The following is a 22,347-nucleotide window of genomic DNA, read 5'->3' on the forward strand; positions in this document are numbered from 1 at the left end:
CACATGATAATGTTCATTTTATCTTGTTCTCCAATATATTTTTTATATTTTCCCTGAACTTCTCAGTTTTCTTCATAACAATCAATCCAAAATTAATGGGAAATCCTGATTCCAGGTGCATTGTATGGTGAGCTGCATTGTACTTACTATCATTTTCATGCTACAATGCTTGTACTATTATTAACAATATTAGCATTATCATTCCATTGCTGGTAGTTACCTTTTTCTTTATGTCTTTATCATAAAATTATCCCAGATGAAATGCCTTTGATAGCCTTTGTGTCTTTATTCAAGGTGCTAGTAATGGTGTTTAAAGCCCTACATGGCAGGGGTCCGGAGTACCTTAGGGAACACCTGCTGCCGGCGTCTACTTCCCTCCGCCCTGTGCGTTCCCACAGAGAGGGCCTCCTCAGGGTGCCACCGGTCAGAGAATGCCGACTGGTGGCCCCCAGGGGGAGATCCTTCTCTGTGGGCGCCCCGGAGCTATGGAACCAGTTACCGGTTGAGCTCCGGATGGCGCCCGATCTTCGCTCCTTTCGCCGCGATCTGAAAACATACTTGTTCGAGCAAGCCGGCCTGGCCTGAGGGGGGATTGGTGGGGTTTTTTTACTATTTTTATTGGGGGTTTTTTACCATGTATTAACTGTATTTTTAATCGGGCATGTATTTAATTATCTTTTATTTTTTGTAAATTTCTGTGTTTTATTCTTGCCCTGTACACCGCCCTGAGTCCTTCGGGAGAAGGGCGGTATAGAAATATTAATAAATTAAAATTAAATTAAATTTATTCCCTAAAATATGTGTTTACAATTTTGAAGTCTATTTATTCAATAACCCACTTGGAACTAATACAGTAGCAGTAGCTGTACACAACTGAACTACAAATATGGAATAAAAAATGCAATAGTATTACAACTTAACACAATCAACTATGAAATCACAATAAAAATAAGAACCCTCTACACTAAAAGGCCCACAAAATATAATATCAAGAACTATATATTAATACCATTAAGCATGGTAGTTGGGAGGGAAGAGCCCCTTACCAGTCACCTGAAAACAATGTGATAAACTGCCAGCAACTCTCAGTAACATGGTGATAAAAGATACCTCCCATGCACATATGAATTGGATTCACCACCACCCATGAGATGTGTCTGCATATATGTGAACTATTTAAAGTGCGTTTATAAGAAAACATTCACAGCAAGCTGAATTGACCCTGAATGGTGACAGAGGAAGGAATTGGATAGGGATCAGTGGCCCAGTAAACCCAGTAAATCTTAAAGATGGTATATACAGTAGCTAACATGCTGATCTAGTAGGAAGAGAGAAATAATGAGAAGGTCACCCAGATGGATTTATCAAAGACATCCTAATATCGTGCTGTAATTTATTCTGTGTCTGCCTTTTTCTTTTGTATTTCCTTTGAAATGTAGTAGGCTAAATATATATAAGCTGTGGTGTTGCTTTTGTTAAAGACTGCTCAGCAAACAGCCAATGCTTTGCTAGAAGCTCAGTGTACATTGTGTAGTATGCATGCTAATAAATTTATGTTGTATCTTCAATGTGATGCAGTTGCTATACGTGACCCAGATTTTGGCTACAACAATAAGTAGCTTCACACAGTATAAATGGATTATCCATTGATTTCTGTTTCATAAGCCAAGGCAGTAAGGAAAATGAGCATAGAACTTACTTAATATTACCAGTGAATAGTGTTGATTTTTAATCCTGTCATAATAAGATGCTACAACATTTTAGATGCTTATAGGAAAATTGAATGTTATTAGGCTGCTGTAGTCATTGGTTATTGGCAGATGTAAGAAGTCACGAATGAAGGCAAATATATGTGTCTCAAGATAAATGAATGGTGGAGAATGGAAGGTTTTATATTCCTTGTAGTCATCTGGTTGTTAGTACTCTTTCTGAGAGTTGTTGAGGCCACTTGGAGGTTTATCTGTGCCCTCAGGGTCACCTGAAAAATGCAAATGGGTGTGGAACCTTCTTGGAACTGCTGAATTGTTGTAAAAAGGAGACAGGTGATGTTGTATTCTCCCCCACCCCATTGAGAGAGGGCTTTCAATCAATGTAGATGGAATTTTTGACCCCTTTTTCAAACCAGAATGTGAGGGAAATTTTGGTGAGAGAGAAGTTCCCGAAGGATGGGCTCCAGCATGAATCCGAAAGCTTGGTAGACTAAACCTCTGGTCCTGGTGACCGACCCAGATTTGATCCTTCAAGATGTAAGAAGTGAATTTGAGTGAACTGCTCCTTCCTTTCTCATAGGCAGTGGTTACCTAGACTTCTAAGTTCCTTTCTTTGTAATCATAGTTTCAGACATCATAGTAAATTATCAAAAGTCTTCACTGTAGCTGAACTTGAAGACAACAATGAAGAAAGGAGGCTTTGCTGAAACTCACTTTGTATTCATTAGTTCAGAGCTTCCCAACCTATCCGGGTTGGTGGCCCAGAGAGAAAGGGAGGAGCAGAGAAATGAACGTGCGCATGTATGTGTGTGCACACATGTGCCTATGTAAAATGGGCATATGCACGGCAGTGGGACTAGCGCCCATGTGCATGAACAATAAGCCACACCTACCCATGACGGCGCTGGAGGTGGCACTGGTGCCCGCGTGCATGCGCAAATGGGCTGCTAGTGTCCGTGTGCATGAGCAAACAGGCCACTAATGCACAGGATGTGCAAACAGGTGGATATCACCCATGTGTAACCACAAATGGGCCACTAGTGCCTGTGTGATGCTGGTGGCGGTGCTAGCGCCCCTGCACATGCACATATGGGGTGTTAGCACCCACCTGATGGCACACGTGCACTCACTCGCCAGTCATTCCCGCAGCCTGGTGGCCCACAGGTTGGGTACCCCTGCATTAGTTCATTGCTCACTCAGCGCCAACAAATTTGTTAAGTTGGAACCAGTCAATAGGATCTTCTGCATGGCAACTGCAACTTGCTTGTCTGTAGCAATTATTTTTCTTTCTGTGGTCAGTCTCTGAGGGCATAATGTTCCCCCTCCATCCTGCTGTGTCCCCCCCCTTGATGACTTCCCATCCATCCATTGCTGGACAGTAGGATTAAAAAAACACCACAGTTTTACTATGCTTCCTGTCACTTGGACTAGAATAGATAATTGAGAGAATTCTGGCCAAGTTCATCTATTTTTTCAAAAAGCTCTGTGTCATTGATGACCAACGAAAAAGCTAAAAACAAAAAACAAAGTTTAAAACTTTTATTGGTGCACCTAAAGACTGATGAAACAAAAGGAAAAATAGGCAACAGTTTGCCATTCCAGTAGTCTACAAGTAAAACAAAGGAAAAAAAGGCCCAGTTCATCAGTTCATCATGTTTAGCTTCTTCAGAAGAGGACAGGTCCCCAGCAGCCCAGGATGAAATGGCCTTGGCAGGCAGCACCCTATGAATGGAGATGAGAAGGCATATACATACACAGTTGCCAATTGGAGGCATTTACATACTACAACATAAAGCATAGCAGGTGAACCACGTAGCACTATCTTTTTTGGCAGAAGTTGGGAAAGATCTCTTTCGACTCAAAGCAAGAAAAGATGGGGAAAGTATACTTTTGTGATGGGGTACAATAACTGAACACTTTGTGTGCTATGTGTTCCTATTCTCAAGCAATAGTTAGTGGCCTGTCCTTGTACTGGCACAAGGAGGATATGTGGATGAGCCCGATATCTGATAATTTTGTCAGATAAAAATCACTATGGCTATATACATTTCAAAAATGATTTGGAAGAAATGTTTGAACACTATGTAAGCATAGATCGCAAAATTCTGAAAAAAAATCAGGCTGTTTTAATGAATGTCAGAGAAGTGTTGTGGTCACAGATGATTTGAAGTGATTCTTCTGAATAATTCCTATATAAGTTCCCCCCCCCCAAAAGATGGTATCTGTAACCATCATTTTTTTTTTCATTCTAGGAAGCAATGATTTGGGACCTTCAATAATTTATTTGAAATATTATGATTGAAGCTGCAGTAAATTCACTCTGAAATTATAGCCACTATGCTACATTGTTAGTATAAAATGTACTGCATAACTAAAACTTTTGGGAATGTTTATATAAATACTTTAGGATTTTATTGATTCTTATATATATCTCTATATATATTGTAATACTTTAGTACATGCCATTGCTGTGGAATCCCTTAGATACCCAGGACCCTCAACAAAAAGATTATTCCTTTCCTTCAAGTTCAAAGGGAATCAATTTTCATTGGACCATTGTAGATAGAAAGCCAAGAAAGTAAAAAATTCTCTGCTCAGGGTGCTGTATAAACACAAATTTAAAAAATGCTTTATATTAGGTAAGCCCAGTCACAGAAAACCTCTTTGATATGCTGAAGCAAAATCATGCCACTTAACCTCTCCTCTCCTATAATGTGCTAATTTTGGCTCAGATTTCCCTTTCAGTGCCAGGCATCTTAGCCTTATCATAATCCTGTTGATGCTTTCTGATATTTCATTCCTCAGTTTTCTTCCTGGTATGCTGCCACCATGCTGCTGTCCCACTATTAATTACTTTTGCCTTGCTCAGCATTCATGTGATGGCACTTCTGCAATGCTTATTCCCTTTGTTAGAATACTCCTGGTATGATGCCTGACCCTGGGCTTCGTGTTCTGGAGTAAATAAACATTGCAGATAAAAACACTGATTGTTGGCTATATTCCTATTTGGAAGAGCTGCAGCAGGCAGCCAAGCAGGGAGCAATACTTCTAAATAGGAGCAGAAGTTGAGTCACCACTCAGCTCAGTTTGCTACTGTAATATATTACTTGAAAGCACTGAAATCCTAGGTGGTTTGCTTTAGAAATCTCACAGCCCGTGGAGCTGACTCAGCAGTTTTTGTTGGGGTTGGGTGAAGGGTTTTATGCCCTTCACCTCAAGCAGGCGAGCCCTTGGTACTAATTCCAGTAGTGTTCTGACTTTCAATCACTAAATAGAAGTAATTTGAGCAAGAATGTAAGTTTATATCAAACAATTTGCTTATCTGGCTCAGTATTATTCAGGATCTTGGATCAGTTCTTCACCTTTGTTGTTGCCTAATTTTTTTTTTTTTTACTAGAACATTTCCTTCCAAGTCTGGTGACAATCGTTTGATAGGACTAGCAAAATTGTTTACATACAAAATTTATGGACAAAGGTGTTAATGCGATTGCTGTTGTTATCTATTGTGATAATTCTCCATACAGTATATAAAACTGCAATTGTGTTGATACATTCATACATCATGGAAAATAATAGTATGCAAAAAAGCATGCATTATGGAAAATTTGCATATATTCCAAAATCTTTGTATAAATATTTGGACTTCAGTCAGAAAATCATGCAAAATGGTACCTATACTTTAAAAAGTAAAAAAAAAATGTTATAGGAAGTAAAGCAAATAGGCCAATCTTTCCTATTCTTCTTAGCTATTCTTCAGCATGAGAGCAAAAAAAGTAACATACAATCATATTGTCCAGAGGAGCACCAGGAGGCAGCAAAGTGGTATATAGAACGCTAACTGTAGTTAGCGGTCCTTTGGATCACTACATTGATACACAATAATGAATCCCAGTGAATTTAATGGAACATTCTGAGTAGATGTATATAGTATTATATGATTAAAATTGTAAACAAATTTGTTAAATTCTATGCTGCATTGGAATAACTCTGTAAATTTGTTACATGTAGGTCAATCTAAGAACAACAAGAATACTTACCTTCAAGTGCCAAATATAAAACTTATGATTTCCAATGGTCACACTAGTTTCCTCATTCCATTTTCCTTAGCTCTTGGAATAATTTTCAGTGCACAGACTTTAATGGTGTTCCTGATTGTAAATGCATGGTATAAATATTAAATATTCCAAACTATAATGTGCTAATTGGTATCCTTCCTTTACTGGTGATAGTATAGACAATCTTGTATTCTTGCACTGTAATTTGATCCAATAGGACACAGCCATGGATAATAGTGGCATGATATTTATCTGTTCAGGAGAAATTGTTTGTTATACAATCTGGCTGTATTTTGGGGGTGGGTGGGTGGTCCACTCCTATCTAGCCACTGTCTTGTTGGTCGACTCATGGACTGCTAAGTTTCATTCATATGCTTTTTAATATGTCAAGACTCTTTTCTTGGTTTAATTTCCTTCTTCTGTTACCGAATAGAATGCAGCAAATTTCAAAAGGCTGCTGCAGTTTTTCTGCTTTTGGATCACTCAGGGAAGTTGCTATGAGAGATTTTGCAAATTTGGGTAAAAAAAATAATTGTCTTAGTGCCATGAGCACAAGGTGTGCAGTAAGTAATGCAACATAATAAAGTATTGGCTGTATGTTCTTTAGCTGTACGTGGAAAATAAATTAAACGGGCAAAGGACAGAATTACCTTTGTCACAGAATAACCCTTATCACATGCAGATAATGATGCAGCTTTTTTAAAAAAATGGAAGCAATGAATTTATTCCAGTAGCCTCCTCACTTCATAGGGATCTTTTAGAGATCTCTTACTATTTTTAGAAGGGTCCTTCAGCTTGTGCTGCTGCCTTCAAGCTCTAAAACAAAAAGGGACCTATGTATTCTGTCATTGGTGCTAGTCATTTTTTTTTCAGAGCAGGAAGGGTGGAGGAGAAGCTGCAGAGGATGATCCCTCCTCCTCTTAGCCTGTAGTAACTGTGCGGATCCTCATCCTCATTTTTATTACTTCTGAGATTTTATTGCTGGCAGCCAGATGTGCTGAAACTCCTGAGGGCAGCATTTATTCCGTGTGTGTGTTTTTAAGAGGCATCGAGAAATATGAAGAGACTACATGAATGCAGTTCAGCTTCACACTTCAGCTGGGAATGCCCAGAAAAATTGCTGCTGCTCGGAATCCCTGCTTTAGTGATGAGAAATCAGTGTGGGTCTTACATTTTTTATGACTGAATTAGAAGAATGACATTACAACCCATTCTCCATCCCTGCTCATTTAGCTACAGTTTTTATCGAGATCAGGAGAAATATGGAACTTGATTGTCGTATCTGCATTTGATGGTGACTGCAAAATAAATGACTTTTTGCACAGGTGGGAAGAAGGAATAGCAGGGAAGAAGGGAAAAAAATGCAATTTGAGACATTGCGACAGGTCTGCAATTCAGTGTTATCACATTTTCATGGGGTTTTCTCATCTCCAAATATTTTACAAAATGATCTTTTTGCACAAACATTGGATAATGCTAGGTAAGTAATAATAGAGCCTTTCCCCTTCAGCACTGGAACGGTGGTAAGAGCAGTTGTTTGTGTGTGTGTTTGTCTCTCTCTCTCTCTCTGTTTCTGTTTGTTTTCTGTTTTTCAGTGAGCAATTACATAAACAGATCTTGATATGTAAAGATGCTTGACATTCTAATGAATCCATCATTGGTCATCTGTTGCTTTGGTTAATATATTTAAATTTATTATGCTAAAATAATAGGACTGCATTACTGCATTAAAACATGCATGTTAACGTGGATATCTACAAGTATTTTAAATAGCTTGATTAAGTAGCAGCAAGTACAGATTTCATTCATATATGAAATACTCAAAGAATGTTAAGCAAAATAATTGCTCATTTCAAAATGTTATCATTAACAATACGTTCTAGGTGTAAATTAGCAATACTGCTTGCTATTAGCAAAATGTGTAAAATGTATTTTTGGTGTGTGTATATGTGTGAGTGTCAGTGGGGAAGAAAGATTTTCTGTTTAGCACTTTAAAAAATATTTCTTAAGTAAACACAGGAACAATTAAACCATCACTTTGCAGTAGGTCATCCAGATTTAACCACTGTTTCATTATGGATTGTGATTGCTTTTTAATGAAATGATAGAAAAAAGAGCATATAGTGCTTATACAGTGAATGTTAATTTATTCAAGCATTTAAATGTATTTAAATCTACCTTGCATCTTATCTTATTTTTTTACCTTTTGAAGCAGCAATACATTATGTAGCAATATAAATCTATCTCCATATTTAGGATTCTATAATCCTACCAGTTTAAAAAAATGAAATAAAAATTATTACAAAACATAGCATATACTCCCAAGTGCATATCCCAAGGCCTTCAGATTATAGTAGTTACTCTTTTCAACCATGTAAAATCTGTTCTAGCCTCTTCATTTTTATTGTTACAGTTCCTACTCTTCAGACTACATGCTTACTTTTTGTGAAAACATCCCTCTTCTCTGTATGCTTTTTGTGTCTTTAAATCTTGTATGAAAGCTAGCTATGTACATTTTCCAATTAACTTGTTAATGACAGAAGCCTTGAGCTTAATATAATCATTTTACGTTTAGGACTATTTCGCTTCTTTAAAGGACCCTAAGCCTTTTTCAGTGTCAGTGTACTATGCTGGGAAGCATTTAAATAGGGCATCAATAGAATTATAGAAAGGTTCAGTCCTGTCTATTTTTGTGATTAAATGTACACAATTGTATAAGTTGTAAATCTTTTAAAGGTCTCTACTTACGAAGGCCTCTACATTTTACATAAGGAACTGAATACTTCAGTTTTCTTAGTAGCTATAACATACAGGGGAACATTTATTTATTGCACATTTGTGGTTAATTCAAGAATTAATCTAACCAATATGCATTTATTTGTTATTCTTTTCATGATATGATAAAAGTAACTACATAGTTTTTCTTAACTGAATAATTTGCATTATTAGAGGATTTAGACCATAGTCTTGTGTATGCTAACGCAGGAGTAAGTCCCATTGAGATTTTATTTAAAATAAAGCTGTATATGATCTTTGTAACTTAATTGATGTCTGGTTTCACTATTAAAAGAATGCTTAGAATAATAACAGGAATGACACATCTTTTAAATAAATCATATTTTACATTTCCTTTGGAGAAGAGAATTAAAAAAACAACAAATTAGCTAAGCAGAAAATGTTCCTTGATTATTAGCAGCTAAAATCAACTGTAAAGAGATGCTGAAAGCTAATTTGGGAAACAATATGTTAAAGCTAATACTTAATATTAACATGATTTTGTACCATCCTAATAATATAGGACTTCTATTTTCCAGATATTGAGGAGTTGTTGACTGACATTTTTTGCACATTAACAATAGCCTCCCCCACTCACACTTAGAGAGCTTATTAAGTGGTTTTTCTTTTATTAGCTATAAACAGCTTCCTGTTTATATCATAATCCCTTTGCTTATACTAACAACACCGCAATGCCACTGCATTTAATGTTACTGTACTGTGGCCTATAGGCATGTGATACTGTGGAATTCTATGCTCTCCTAAACATGAGTGATTTTCCTACAATTCCTAACTCCACTGTGCTGAAGCTGCATATTTTTCTGCACAAGCCCATGGCTGTTACAGTAAATCATTGCTAATATGCATCTAGTGTGAACATCTATTTCAGTGTTTATATTTTATCCACCAAAATAACTTTTTAACTAAAATCTGTTTTTGGTTTATTGTTTTGTTCTATCCTAATGCTGTATTGTAATTATAGGAAAAATTCTATCTATCCTACAATATGCTTCTAATTAAATATCTGATAGCACATCATCAATCAATCAATGATTTTATCTTAATCATGTTAAAGTAAGGGTAGAATCTTTTTCAGTCTATCTAACAAGCAGTTTAAAATTTATTCATTTATAAAAATCAGCAATACTCTTAAAATAAACCACTTTATTTTATAAGTGCTGCTGCTTTTTCAAATTTTAATATACGAATATTGGTTTATCAGAGGCTTGATTTTTTTAAAAAAAATCTTTTAACTGTAGTGGAGGTTAGAATTGCTCTGGGCAAATTTCATTGACCCATATAATTGAATACAGCACTGTTTTGTGTATATGTGTGTGTATGTATTTAAAGGGAAGAACAATACAGTTCCTTGGAATTTACTTTTGTTTTAACTATTTGGGATCAAAAGAGAAAATTTATTGTCAAGAACTATTTTCACCTGTTTTTAATTGCTGCTAATAATGAATAGAAGGCTAATTTTGTATCTTGACTATGGAGGAACACATGACAATTGATTTTTGAATGTAGATAATTGTTCATGGTTGAGACATAAAAGAGCTGAAATTTCGTAATTGACCAAGTCTTTCTTTTGCAAAAAAAAAACATGCTTTTCTTTGAAATAAATGTCACAGTAGATACACTATAAATGTTAAAAGGTCTCTTTAATCATCTGTCTTTGGCCCAGCTCCATTTTTGCCTATAATCATTATTATTTTTAGATTCCTAAAACAGTATATAATAACTGGTAATATTAGTACCAATATTTTAGCAACTATATGTTAATGTTGTTTTTGAAAAATTATATAGCTCTGTAGTTAAAACTGTTTTCTTAATTGGTGTACTTACATTTCATTAAACCCAATTTAAATATTTTTTGCAGCTGTGGCACATAGTAGTAAAGAATTTCTTTGCAGTGTAACTATCGTAGCAAATATAAATGATGGCAAACATATTTAACATAGTGCCCCAAATTTTAGCACCAAATTGTATCCAAAATGCCTTTCTTCACTCTAACAATGTAACTAGAAGTCTTATACTTTTGCAGGTGTCACCAATCTGGTAACCTTTTTATTTAATTTGTTTGCAGATATGCATACAATAGTTTTTTTAGTAAATGTTTGAAATGTGTCTTAAAATAATTCTTAAAATTCTACTAAAATGAATTATTTTACCAATCTGTGGTGGTGTTTTTTCATTTTCATTTTAAAATACACAGTGCTAATAATTTAATAATAATAAAGTTGGAAGTGACCTTAGAGGTCATCTATTCCAACCCCCTGCTCAGGCAGGAAACCCTATACCATTTTGGACAAATGGCTGTCCAGTCTCTTCTTAAAAACTTCCAATGTTGGAGCATTCACAGCTTCTGGAGACAGGTTGTTCCACTGGTTAATTGTTCTAACTGTCAGGAAGTTTCTCCTTAGTTCTAGGTTGCTTTTCTCCTTGATTAGTTTCCATCCATTGCTTTTTGTCCTGCCTTTGGGTGGGAAATTTGTTCCTGAAATTTCCTAAACTGGAAAAGAATGCTGCAATACAAACCAACTTGTACAGTGTTTGAATGTGGTGTGTCCTCAAATAAAGTAGGAGTCATTAGGAAACATTGAATCAAATGTATGTATGCCTCAAGTTATGATGACAATTAGGACTGGGGTTGCTGTTCCTAAGCAATAGGGTCATAACATGTGATGTCATATGACTGCTTCATTTAGTGATGGCAATCCCAACAGGCAGAAAATGATGGGAGTCTCAGGTAAGGCATGCGTGGATGCTGCAGAAGCGGGAGTTGGGAAGCCCTGAGAGATCTGATATAGGCCATGCATGAGTTGAGGGAGGCAAGGGGAGGAAGGGTGTAGTTGAATGCAGGAGGGCTGTGGTGTCTAGGGTGCAGTGCAGTGTGAGTGAAAGTAGACTGTGGGGTGGAAGGTACAGTGCAGCATAAGCGCAGGAAAGCCAAGGGAGGAAGGGCACAGTGGGACATATAGGAGTAACTTGTGACTTTCCCTGTTGGCTTTTTCATTGAAGCCAGTGGAGGAGGTTTGAAATGGCAATCACATGATTACAACTCCTTGCAAAGTTGTAATCTTGAACTTGGCATTCAAGTGCCTGGATTGTGATCATGTATCCATAGGGGTGCTGTGATGGCCAGAATTCAAAGGTCAGTGGCACATCCATTTTTTCAGCACCCCTGTACTAATGGCAAAAAATATGTAGTAGAAGTATGAACAGAATTGATTCCAAATCTCTCTTTCTTTTACTCGTAAATAATCAAATCTGATTATAATAATGCAGATTGTACTAATGGATCAGACATGTTTAGAGCAGATTCAACCACTTGCAGATCTATGGCAAAGAAGTGAGATTGGAAGCTAGAAAGTCAAGGGTCATTGAAATATATATCGGCACTCTCAAGCCAGGACAAAAGTCAGGGAGGGGAGATGAAGGAACTCAGAGACAATCCAAAGATATAGTGAATAATTGTATTGGATAATAGCCAAATGGTAAAACTGAGATATACTGTAAGCCGAGATGGGTGAAAACAGAAATTTGACAGATCTGATAGAGTAAAACTTCAATTGTAGAAGTATGGTAAAAGTAAATTGTTGAAATAATATATGATATAGATAAATTAGAATAATACAGTATGAATAAATACTTTAAAATAATGAAATTACTTTGATATATTCTATTGAAATGATTGATCAGAAGTTGCATAAACATTTTTTTAATGTTTGCAAACAACCTACATTAATACAAAGTATAATGCATTCAAATTAGTCCACATAATTTTGAAATAATATTGATTCCATATATCTTTCTAGAACTTTGTATAAGTTGTCTCAATATAATAACTTAAACAGAGCTTTATTTAATTTTACTAGTATATATACAGTACGTGTTCAGACCTCAATATCAATCCAATTATTAATATGGTAGTTCTCTGATTCTTAATATAACTCTCCAGATCAGAATCCAAATGTGCAGTAACATTCGTAGGAACTGTTCTCTGGTTGAAAGCCTAGTATTCTTTTGTAGGTTTGTTGAGTCATGCTGATTTTATTTTATGTTATTCTAAATAATCAAAACCAAGAATAAATATGTTAAGATAAAATCTAGGATGCTTTGGGTTTTTCTCCAGATTTCTTTTCCCTGCAGTTGCCAAGTAGATTCAAGCCATTTTCTAACTTGATTGTTTTGTTGTTGTTAGCTTTTGCTATCACAACAAATTCTGCTGACAGAAAGACAGATGTACAGAGCCCAAAATCCATTTACATAATTTCTTTCTGAAGGTCCATTGGTCTGGAAAAAAATAAAAAGGAGTAGAGAGCAGGTTTGAACTATTACAGTCCGTCAGCAGGGAAACTTTCCTAACACAGAACAAAACAAGACCTTATTTTGTACAACAGAAGTCAACAAAAGAAAATTGGGCCACATCTAGTTTTAAGATGTATTTCTTTTTATTCATTATTTGACCCATAGCCTAAATTGGGCTGTTATGATAAACCATTTGGTGTATCATTTAAACAATGTCATAATAAGTCCAAGAATGAAAATGAGAAGTTTTCTTAAATATTTTAGAGAATTAGTTTGGGGATAATCATGAGAATATGAAATAACAGAACAGGTAATTAAACCAAAGGAATGTCCGCTCAGTTAGGAATTCAAATTAAATCTGCTTGAACACATCCAATAAAAAAAGTTGACTATCTCTGCGAGTGCAGTAATTAGTTCTACTGCTGAACTGCTCTTATGGAACACATTTTTTTCTAACATATTCAATAGGAATATATTGGTGGAAACTGCTAGATAGAATTTAGTGTGTGAATCTAGGTAACCTTGAGTTGGATGAACAATTTCAATTTTGTTTCATACATTTTGGTCAAAAGAATTTCTGGTTCTTTCAGAAATCTCTCAAATTAATTTTCAAGTACATTTTTCAGGTTAGTAAATACAGATAAATAAATATTTAGCATTATTTGGAAGAAAAGTTTTAAAATGTATGATAAAAAGAAACCGACTGTGATTTTCCCATTTGGTACTATAGGCCTACTAAGTTCCATACAAAAAAATCCTGATGTAATCTTAGAAAAGATTGTGCAGCATCTTAGAATTCTTAGAAAATTTGCACAGTGACAAAATTTCCATCAGTCAATTGCAAAATGCCATAATACATATATATATACTACACTGAAACATTATGACATCCTAGGTTCTTGGGAAGAACTTGAGGCTAACATCAACTAAAGAACTCTTAGCTGTGACTTCACATTGTTGTGAACAGATAATAATTTATTAAATTTGTATGACAGCTTCTGAAAGAACCTGACTGACTCTTGTTCACAACAATCAAAGAAAGTACAGTAAAATCAATACAATATAAAAAACAAAAGACAGCAAGTACAATGAAATTAGCAATATCACTCTCCCTCGCCAAAGACCTGGACTAGGAGCCAGGTTTTTATGCCTCTTCTAAACAAAAGCAGAGTGGGGTCCATCTGAATCTTGTTCCAGATAGCAGGTGCTGTTGCAGAAAAGGTGTGCTTCCAGGGTCTTGAGAACTGATGTTGTCTAATAAAAAAACCCAGAGTACACCAACTCTGCAGGATTGAATCAGCTGGAAAAATGTTATGTGAGACAGATGATTCTGGGAACTAGAATGGTCACCCAACAATCAGGGAAATCTAGGAGTTTAAGTTCAGATAAATCAATTTTAGGGATTTTGAAAACATTTTCATGGAAAGTGCTGATGTTTTCATTTTCCAGTAACATTATACTTAAGATATTTTTTACAAGTGCATGTGTAAAAGAATATAAACTTTTAAACTTGGAATGGTATTTTTCCCTTATTCTCTTAATAAATATGTAGTTTTTAAAAAAATAAAAAGAAAAAAAAAATGCTTTAAATAGTTCAAAAATGTCTGGTGATGTGCATTTTGCAGAAAACAATACTGTAACAAATCATTAATCAACTAAGTACTATAATCCTCCTTATCGGGTAATACTTACTTGACCTCCAGCTATATACAGCACATCACAACAGTATTAAACTATAGCTCCTACCTCATGTTCTTTGTAACTTTTCTTCTAGATCACAATTCAGATTAGAGACCAGCTATTTTAAAAACCTGTTCCCTTCAAATATTCATTAATTTGTATTTAAGGTGGGGAACCTATATTAAAAGGCTATTTTGGGCTCCTAAAACAAATGAAATTGTATATGGTACCCTCAAATCTATCAGGATTTAGTGAAGCTATAGGATGCCCAGAAATTGATACTTCTGATTTCCCAGATGTGCAGTGGCTGATCAACAGGTAAAGAAAGACCTTTGTATATTACTATGAAACTAAAAGTCTTGTATAATCAGAGAAGAATTTTGAAGGAAACAATATGTTAAAAAGAAATGTAAGCCTAACTGTTTTATATTTTAGCAAGTATATTCTCTGAATTCATAATTTTAAAGAGTGTTACTGTGACCTGTTTGTTTATCGACTTTACAATCAGAATTTTGAAATACAATTGATATTTGGCTAATAGAAACAGCATACAGTACTTAAAATATGATTTGCTTTCCTTGTATTCTACTTAATAAATATGAAGAAAAAGGATGCCTAGTAGAATACTCTGTATTTTCTAAAAAACAATTAAAAATGGATTCAAACTTATATGCTTAGAGTATAAGTCTTATTATATTACAAATTATATCTGAAATTTCAGTGGGTCTGTTTGAAATGTGGCTAAGTTGGTATTCAACTGTCTTTTCTGAGCTCATTTTATCAATTAGTATATTCCATTACAAAATCTTTTTATATAATAAGAAGTTGATAATTTAGATGAGATCCTTGTAATATTTTTTTCCCTTTGAAACAAAGTACCTTATTATCCTAGGTTGCATTTTGAAAACAGGCTGGCATGATTTAAATAATAATAATAATAATATAACATTTTTGTAAAATATAGTTCACAAAAATTTCAAGAGATTAATGAGATGGATTATATTTAACAGAGATCACTGTTTAGTTCCAGTGTGATTTTAATTAGATTTAAATGAAGTACGTTTTAAGGTCAAAAGTTTTCATACCTGCTTTTGTGGTTGGTCATTATCATTAGTTTCATGGACATCAGGTTGTTAGTTCCAGTTTATTTTTTTGAAAGGTAATGTGAAAATACTTGACAATTATATTAGTTAGCAGATATATGCTTTGAATTCTTTTTTTCTTTCACAAAATGAGTGAAAAACAGTAATTAAGTATAGCTGGAATTTTCCAAAACCTATTTGTATTTATTCAATTTTCTTTGTGTTATTTTATTGCATCTGGTATTAATCTGAGGTATTTTTGTTGGTAATATATTAGTAAATATTTAGAATGTAACAATGTTTTCATAGTCATTATCTCGGTAAACTTTGTACAGAGGTCCTATAAGACATAGAAAGTAAGAGGCTAAGTCTACACTGAGAGTTAGTAACATTAATATAGCAGGTTAGAAGATAATTTTATGTTGCATGCAAATGTGTTAAAAATTATACTTGGGAAAGATACAATTTGATAAAGGCAAATTATGTGGAGGAAAGACTACCGTACTTAATTTATGCAGCATTCTATATAGGTTAACATATATGTATAACAATGCATATTATCTCTATTCATTGTGGATGTAAATAATGACATTTGAATCTCTGCTGCCTATACTTTGGATGCTATATTTTATATTGCAAAATTGTATAAAGCTGGCATACACAGTCCTTAAGCATTTGACTTTGTAGAACTTAAAATAACATTCATCTATTAGTTATGATTAGTTAGGTTATGTAAAGAAAGCAACACATTATTGCAGCTCAGTCATTTGGAATAAATAATTTTTGAATTAATTTGTAATATATACATTTTTAGTATTTTTTCTTTTCTTTTTAACTGCTTAGAAAAAGAAGCCCATCAATACCCAGGGATCAGAACAGAAGTTTCAATCAGCTGGAGGAGAGAGACGACTATTCACAGTATGCAACATCAGATGCTGCAATGCCAAGATCACCATCAGATTATACAGACAGACATTCACAACATGGGTTGCAACCATATGAAGAACCTGAAACTGATGACTATAGGAATTCTAGTAGGAGAAATCGCAGGCGTTCAAGGGAATATCCTTTAGAGGAAGATGACATGCAAAATAGAGGGGAATATGAAAGGCAGCGGAGGGAAGAAGAATATCAAGCACGATACCGAAGTGATCCTAATTTGGCTCGTTATCCTGTCAAACCCCAACCATATGAAGAGCAAATGCGCATTCATGCTGAAGTCTCACGTGCACGTCATGAAAGAAGGCACAGTGATGTGTCTTTGGCCAATACTGAATTGGAAGATTCTCGGATTTCGATGATGAGAATGGACCGACCATCAAGGCAAAGGTCTGCATCTGAACGCAGAACTGCCATGGACCAGCGTTCATATTCAATGGAAAGAACTCAGGGACTAAGTCCCAATCGGCAGAAAACCACAAATCACAGTCCTCCAACACCTAGGAGGAGTCCAATACCTTTTGATAGACCAGATATGAGGAGAACTGATCCATTAAGAAAACAGCATCATTTAGACCCAAGCTCAGCTGTACGGAAGACAAAACGTGAAAAAATGGAAACCATGCTAAGAAATGATTCCTTGAGTTCAGATCAGTCTGAATCAATTAGGCCTCCACCACCAAAGCCTCATAAAACAAAAAAAGGAGGTAAAATGCGTCAGGTGTCATTGAGCAGCTCTGAAGAAGAGTTGGCTTCTACACCAGAATATACAAGCTGTGATGATGTAGAAATTGAAAGTGAAAGTGTTAGTGAAAAAGGTAAGGCCTTTTTTTCTGTTTGCCCTTTTAGTAGAATGGCAATTTATTTTAAGTAGGGTATTTGAAATTACAATAGAAGTAAACTGTTACTCTGAGGTTAGGTTCTTCATGCTGATGTTTTAAAATGTGGTTTTGTCTAATTTCAGTAGAGCTTTAGAAATGAATTTTGTGTATCTTCTCTTTTTTAAAAGTTTTAAATTACATAAATCCAATATTTGATAGAATATTTTTGTTTTTAATTGCTTTTTATAAACATGGTTTTCAGGGTAAAAGTTGAATGAAACTATAGATTAGCTCTTACATTTCTGACTAACTGGGCATCCTAGTTTAAAACCAAACACTGGGAACCATCTGGAATAAGTGGATAGCACTGAATTGTGTCAATTGTGTGAAGATAACATACTTCTTAGAAGCTGTTTATTGGTTTCTTGAGTGCTCTCACATACATACAAAACACAAAAACCTATTATTTTTATAATGGCAAAAATCCCATTTTCTATATTATGGTATATTAGTTTTGTATTCTGTTTTATGGTGGATCTTATAGCAACATCAGGAAGATCAATTTGAATAAATAAAATAGAATTGGGGAAAGGCTTAAACACCTTTCCTACATTAATATTCATGTCTTGATACAGTTCACCCTAACCCCAGGGGCAGCTTTTAAGGTTTACAAATCAAGAGTATTAATTACCCCCATGTTACATGCAATTAAAACAGTGCAATACAAAATTCAACTTTTTATTTTAAAAAAATCTAGTAATCTTTGTTCCTTAATAACTGATAAGAATTGGCTAAAATTAATGAAATTGACAGATTTATAATAATGAACTAAAGATATTGATAATTCTAGATTTCATCAGTCTGGGTAGGAAATTATATGCTTTTAAATGTGACATTTGAATGCAGTGATATCAAAGTGTTCCAGGGTAAGTGAAGTGTTTGTAAAAAGTGAAATTCTGTAACATAGTATATACTAGAATGTAGCATAGTAAACTTAATTTGTGTTGTTTTCCCCCCACTAAACTTCATATTATTAGTATTCTTACATTATTACACTTTGAGTTTTACATGCAAATAATCTGGGAAAATTGGTTCTTTGATTCTTAACAATGTACTATAATTGGATATCTTTTTCTTTCCTGTCAAACTTTAACTATTATAAGGATTTAAACTTCCAGAACTATGGAGTTAAATAATTAAAAACAAAACATTTACGCTTTATTTAAGAGTTGTATCACTAATGTTTTATATTTACAGTATATCAGGAATCTAAATATGTTTACTTGAAAATAAAAAAAAATATTTATCTCCTTGAAGTGCTCTTTGGACTGCAACATTTACCTTACAATGATATTTTTGTGTTGCTGTTTTGAAGTAATGTATTTGTGGTATAAAGGAAAAAAGAGCTAAAATCTGAGTTTTTATAAATTATAAACATTGCTACTCTAAGAGCACATATACATTTTTTCCTCATGAAGAAGCTCATAATGTACAATGGAAAGTGACTTCTGAGAAATAGTGAACTGATGTTCCATGAAGAGCAGGAGACATTACAGTTGAAAACAGCAGTTGGATGCAGGATCTGGACTGCTGAAGCCTCTCTGGAGAAAGGAGAGATCTAGAAATTACCCATATGTACTTTAAACAGCTGGTTTTTTTTAGTAGATAGGAAATGAGTTTTTTGTGGTCAGCTCTCAATCAGCTGAGATTCATAGAATTCCATCAAGCTTATAGCCTTTAATATAGCCTACATCAGACATGTCAAATTCGTGACATCACGTGATGTCACGCAGTGTATCAGGATGATTTTGCCATTGCCGGCAATGGGGTGGGCATGGCTTCCAGATGACGTGTCCGGCCCACGGGCTGGCAGTTAGACACCCCTGGCCAAATGGACTTTAAGTTCGACCAAATCTCACAATCTTAATTAATTTGTATTTAATTTTTTTTACTGTTCTATAAAGATTGAGAAATTTCAGAATTACAGGTTTTACTGTATTCACTGTGTAAGCTTTTAATCCTTTAAGAAAAAGGTTTTAATTACTAGTTTAAGGTTTTGAAAAAAGAAAAAATGTTGGAATATTCTGCAAAATGGTGATTGGAATGTTGATTTTAGAAATCTTAAAATGGACTAAGGACTCAGATAGACTTGAATTAAGACTTAAAAATTAATTAAATCCTCCCTGTTAGAAACTTCCCATGTTTACATTTGGGAACAAAAATAACTTAATAAGATGACTAGAAGGCACCAGAAGGAAACAAATACATCTGTGGATCCAATGAAAAAGAACAATTATTGAATTCAGAAAATAATTTTAAAGACATCTGCTATCATAGATATATTGGATGGTGTCACAGAAGAGGAACAAGCTTCATTAGATAAGCTGAAATTGATTTCCGTGTGAATTTAAAACAGAAAGGGGAAATATTGGATACACAAATGAAACCAGCTGATGTTCTAACAAAAAGACACACAAATACTAAATCAGAAGAGTAATGTGGAGAACCTTTTTATATGGATTTTATCAAAGGCTTGTAAAAATTGTTCATGATTTTATGAGAAGAGACAATGAGAATATGACAAGTGACTTGGATATTTTCTTTATGGTGGCCTTGGTGGAGCAGTGGGCTAATGCCTCCTTAAGTAACACCAGCTGCCTGCCATTAGTGCAGGTTCGCATCCCACCAGGCTCAAGGTTTACTCAGCCTTCCATCCTTCCGAGGTAGGTAAAATGAGGACCCAGATTGTTGGGGGCAATAAGCTGACTTTGTAATAATGCCGCTTGGGGGATGTGTGAAAGCCCTAATAAGCAGGTATATACATAGAATGAAGGCTACTGCTAAGCTTGTAAGCCGCCCTGAGTCTTCGGAGAAGGGCGGGATATAAATGGAATTAAAATAAAAAAAATAAATAAAATATTCAAAAGGATCTTGCTAAAGTTGTCAATGACTTTGAGAGAAGAAACAAAGAGAAGCTGGGGTATTAAAAATTGTCAGAAGAAAAAGGAAAGCATACAAAGTTAGTTTATTAGATCAAGGTTAAAATTGATGGACTGTTATTTCCATTAAGATTTAATGGTTTTTTTGTTGTTGACTAGCTCTGGATGATTATGTTTTAAAGATATTATCTTTAAGAGATAAAGAGATGATTTGTTGCATTTTAAGTATATGTGTTTAATAAATGCAAAGAAAGGATTTAAAGTGGGTTAATTAGATATAGAGTGTAATAGTTATGTTGTTGTTTCTGATAACCCTTAATGAACTTCTGCTGATCAAGATGGAGTGATACTTTAATGATTTATTTGAGGATAATGGGTGGTATTTGGAATGAAGAGATGGCTTGTTTTATTTTAAGAGACTGATGAGTTGTTAATGTTAATTATAGTTGCTGGCGATGAAGGGGGAGGTTACTTCTTTCTTTTTCTTCTGCACCTTTTTATTTTTATTTTTATTTTTCATTTTTCATTTTATTTTTTATAGTTTGTACATTTTTTCTATATAATCTTTAATAAAATTATTGTGTAAAAAAGAATGTGTCTTTTTACTTTTAATCCTTCTTTTGGGTCTTTTAGCATTAGGACCTATATTAGTTGAGATTTATGGACAAGATACGAAAAATAAAAGAGAAAAAGGGACTGAAATTCTGTGGCACGTGCTCATCACATCATGCTTTTGAATATTTGTCAGATTGTAGTACAACAAACATAGATAGAATACAATCTCATTCCAACCATAATGGCCCTTCATATTGTTGCTGGGATTGTGTTGGGAAAAGGACTCATTCAAATAGACCAGGGGTCTTCAAACATGGCCCTTTTATGACTTGTGGACTTCAACTCCCAGAATTCCTCAGCCAGTCATAAAAGGGCTAAGTTTGAAGACCCCTGAAATAGACTACATCTGACCTAAATCTCTAAAATATAAATGTATCTTCTGCTGAATCAAAAGTGTCTTTACCCACAATGGTATCACTGATAAAATGTAGAAGTTAAATAAAGTGATTGGGGAAAAAAATCAGCCCAGAGAAGTTGTAAATGTCAAATTTACCCTTCCAAAGTTATTTATGTAGGTGTGAAATACAGGTAGTTCTTGACCTCTGACTATTTGGTCAGTGATTGTTCAAAGTTACAAGTTATAAGGGGTCCTTTGAGTTCCAGCTTTCAGAGTACTCCTGTGGTCATGTGATCACAATCTGAGTGCTTGTCTACCTGTTTGCCCTTAAAACCTGTTGTCAAGTGTCGAGGAATCACATCATGGCCATTTGCAACCTACTCTACCGGCTTCTCCAGAAAGTTGGGAAGCCGGAAAGGACATTACAGGTCATAGGGGTAAGCCTTCCCCACCTGTGTAACCTCCTGACACCCCTCAGCATTTGTGCCATGATGTCTATTTCCCTGATTCATGCAGCGCTCTTGTAAAACCTCTGTGATTTAACGTGGTGCCTTTTACACACTCTTGGACCTTTCTTTATTGATTTTTTAATATTTACATATACATGTATTTGTGAAGCAATACGGTGGTTGGGTAGTCAAAGTAACAAATAGCAAGTTGTTTATAAATAGTTCAGGTTGCATCAACAAGGATTCCCTCTCTAATTCCCTTAGTTATCACATAGTCAAAATAATCAAGAATACATTTCTAGTTGTGACCTAGTCAATTAACAGAATTTTCAATATATTTTCACTAATACATATCAATATCCTGTTTTTAATTTTTATCTAATTGCAATAAAATACTCTAGAGTAGCCTATGATATACAAAAGAAAGCTTAATTTTTGGGTAACCCACAATTCCCTATTTCAATAAAGAATAATTCTCTTGTCTACAAAACTTACATTTTTCATTACAAAACATTCTTATGTTTTACCAGTAAAGTTTAGTTTTCATCTTAACAAATCACCAATGATCAGAAAAATATTTTTTGTTTTAACTGTTCAACAATTATTAAAATACTATGTTTTGTTATAAAAATCTA

At 34.6% G+C, this 22,347-nt stretch overlaps 1 protein-coding gene across 22 annotated transcripts in view; it reads left to right on the forward strand.

Annotated features, from left to right (window-relative positions):
* RIMS2 (regulating synaptic membrane exocytosis 2) overlaps positions 1–22,347 on the forward strand; it is a gene marked incomplete at both ends in the record, with an annotated part of 289,996 nt that overhangs the window by 90,873 nt on the left and 176,776 nt on the right. For 12 of the 22 annotated variants that reach the window (XM_081324262.1, XM_081324265.1, XM_081324270.1 and 9 more), the window contains 2 exons: positions 7,126–7,244; positions 16,456–17,369. In XM_081324262.1, coding sequence (XP_081180388.1) covers positions 7,126–7,244; positions 16,456–17,369 — 1,033 coding nt within the window. Of the gene's footprint in view, positions 1–7,125; positions 7,245–16,455; positions 17,370–22,347 lie in introns of those variants that run through there. The other 10 variants (XM_081324264.1, XM_081324273.1, XM_081324271.1 and 7 more) reach the window with 1 other exon arrangement.

Source organism: Vipera berus (assembly GCF_964194415.1).
Source record: "Vipera berus genome assembly, chromosome: 3".
NCBI classification, from domain to species: Eukaryota; Metazoa; Chordata; class Lepidosauria; order Squamata; family Viperidae; genus Vipera; species Vipera berus.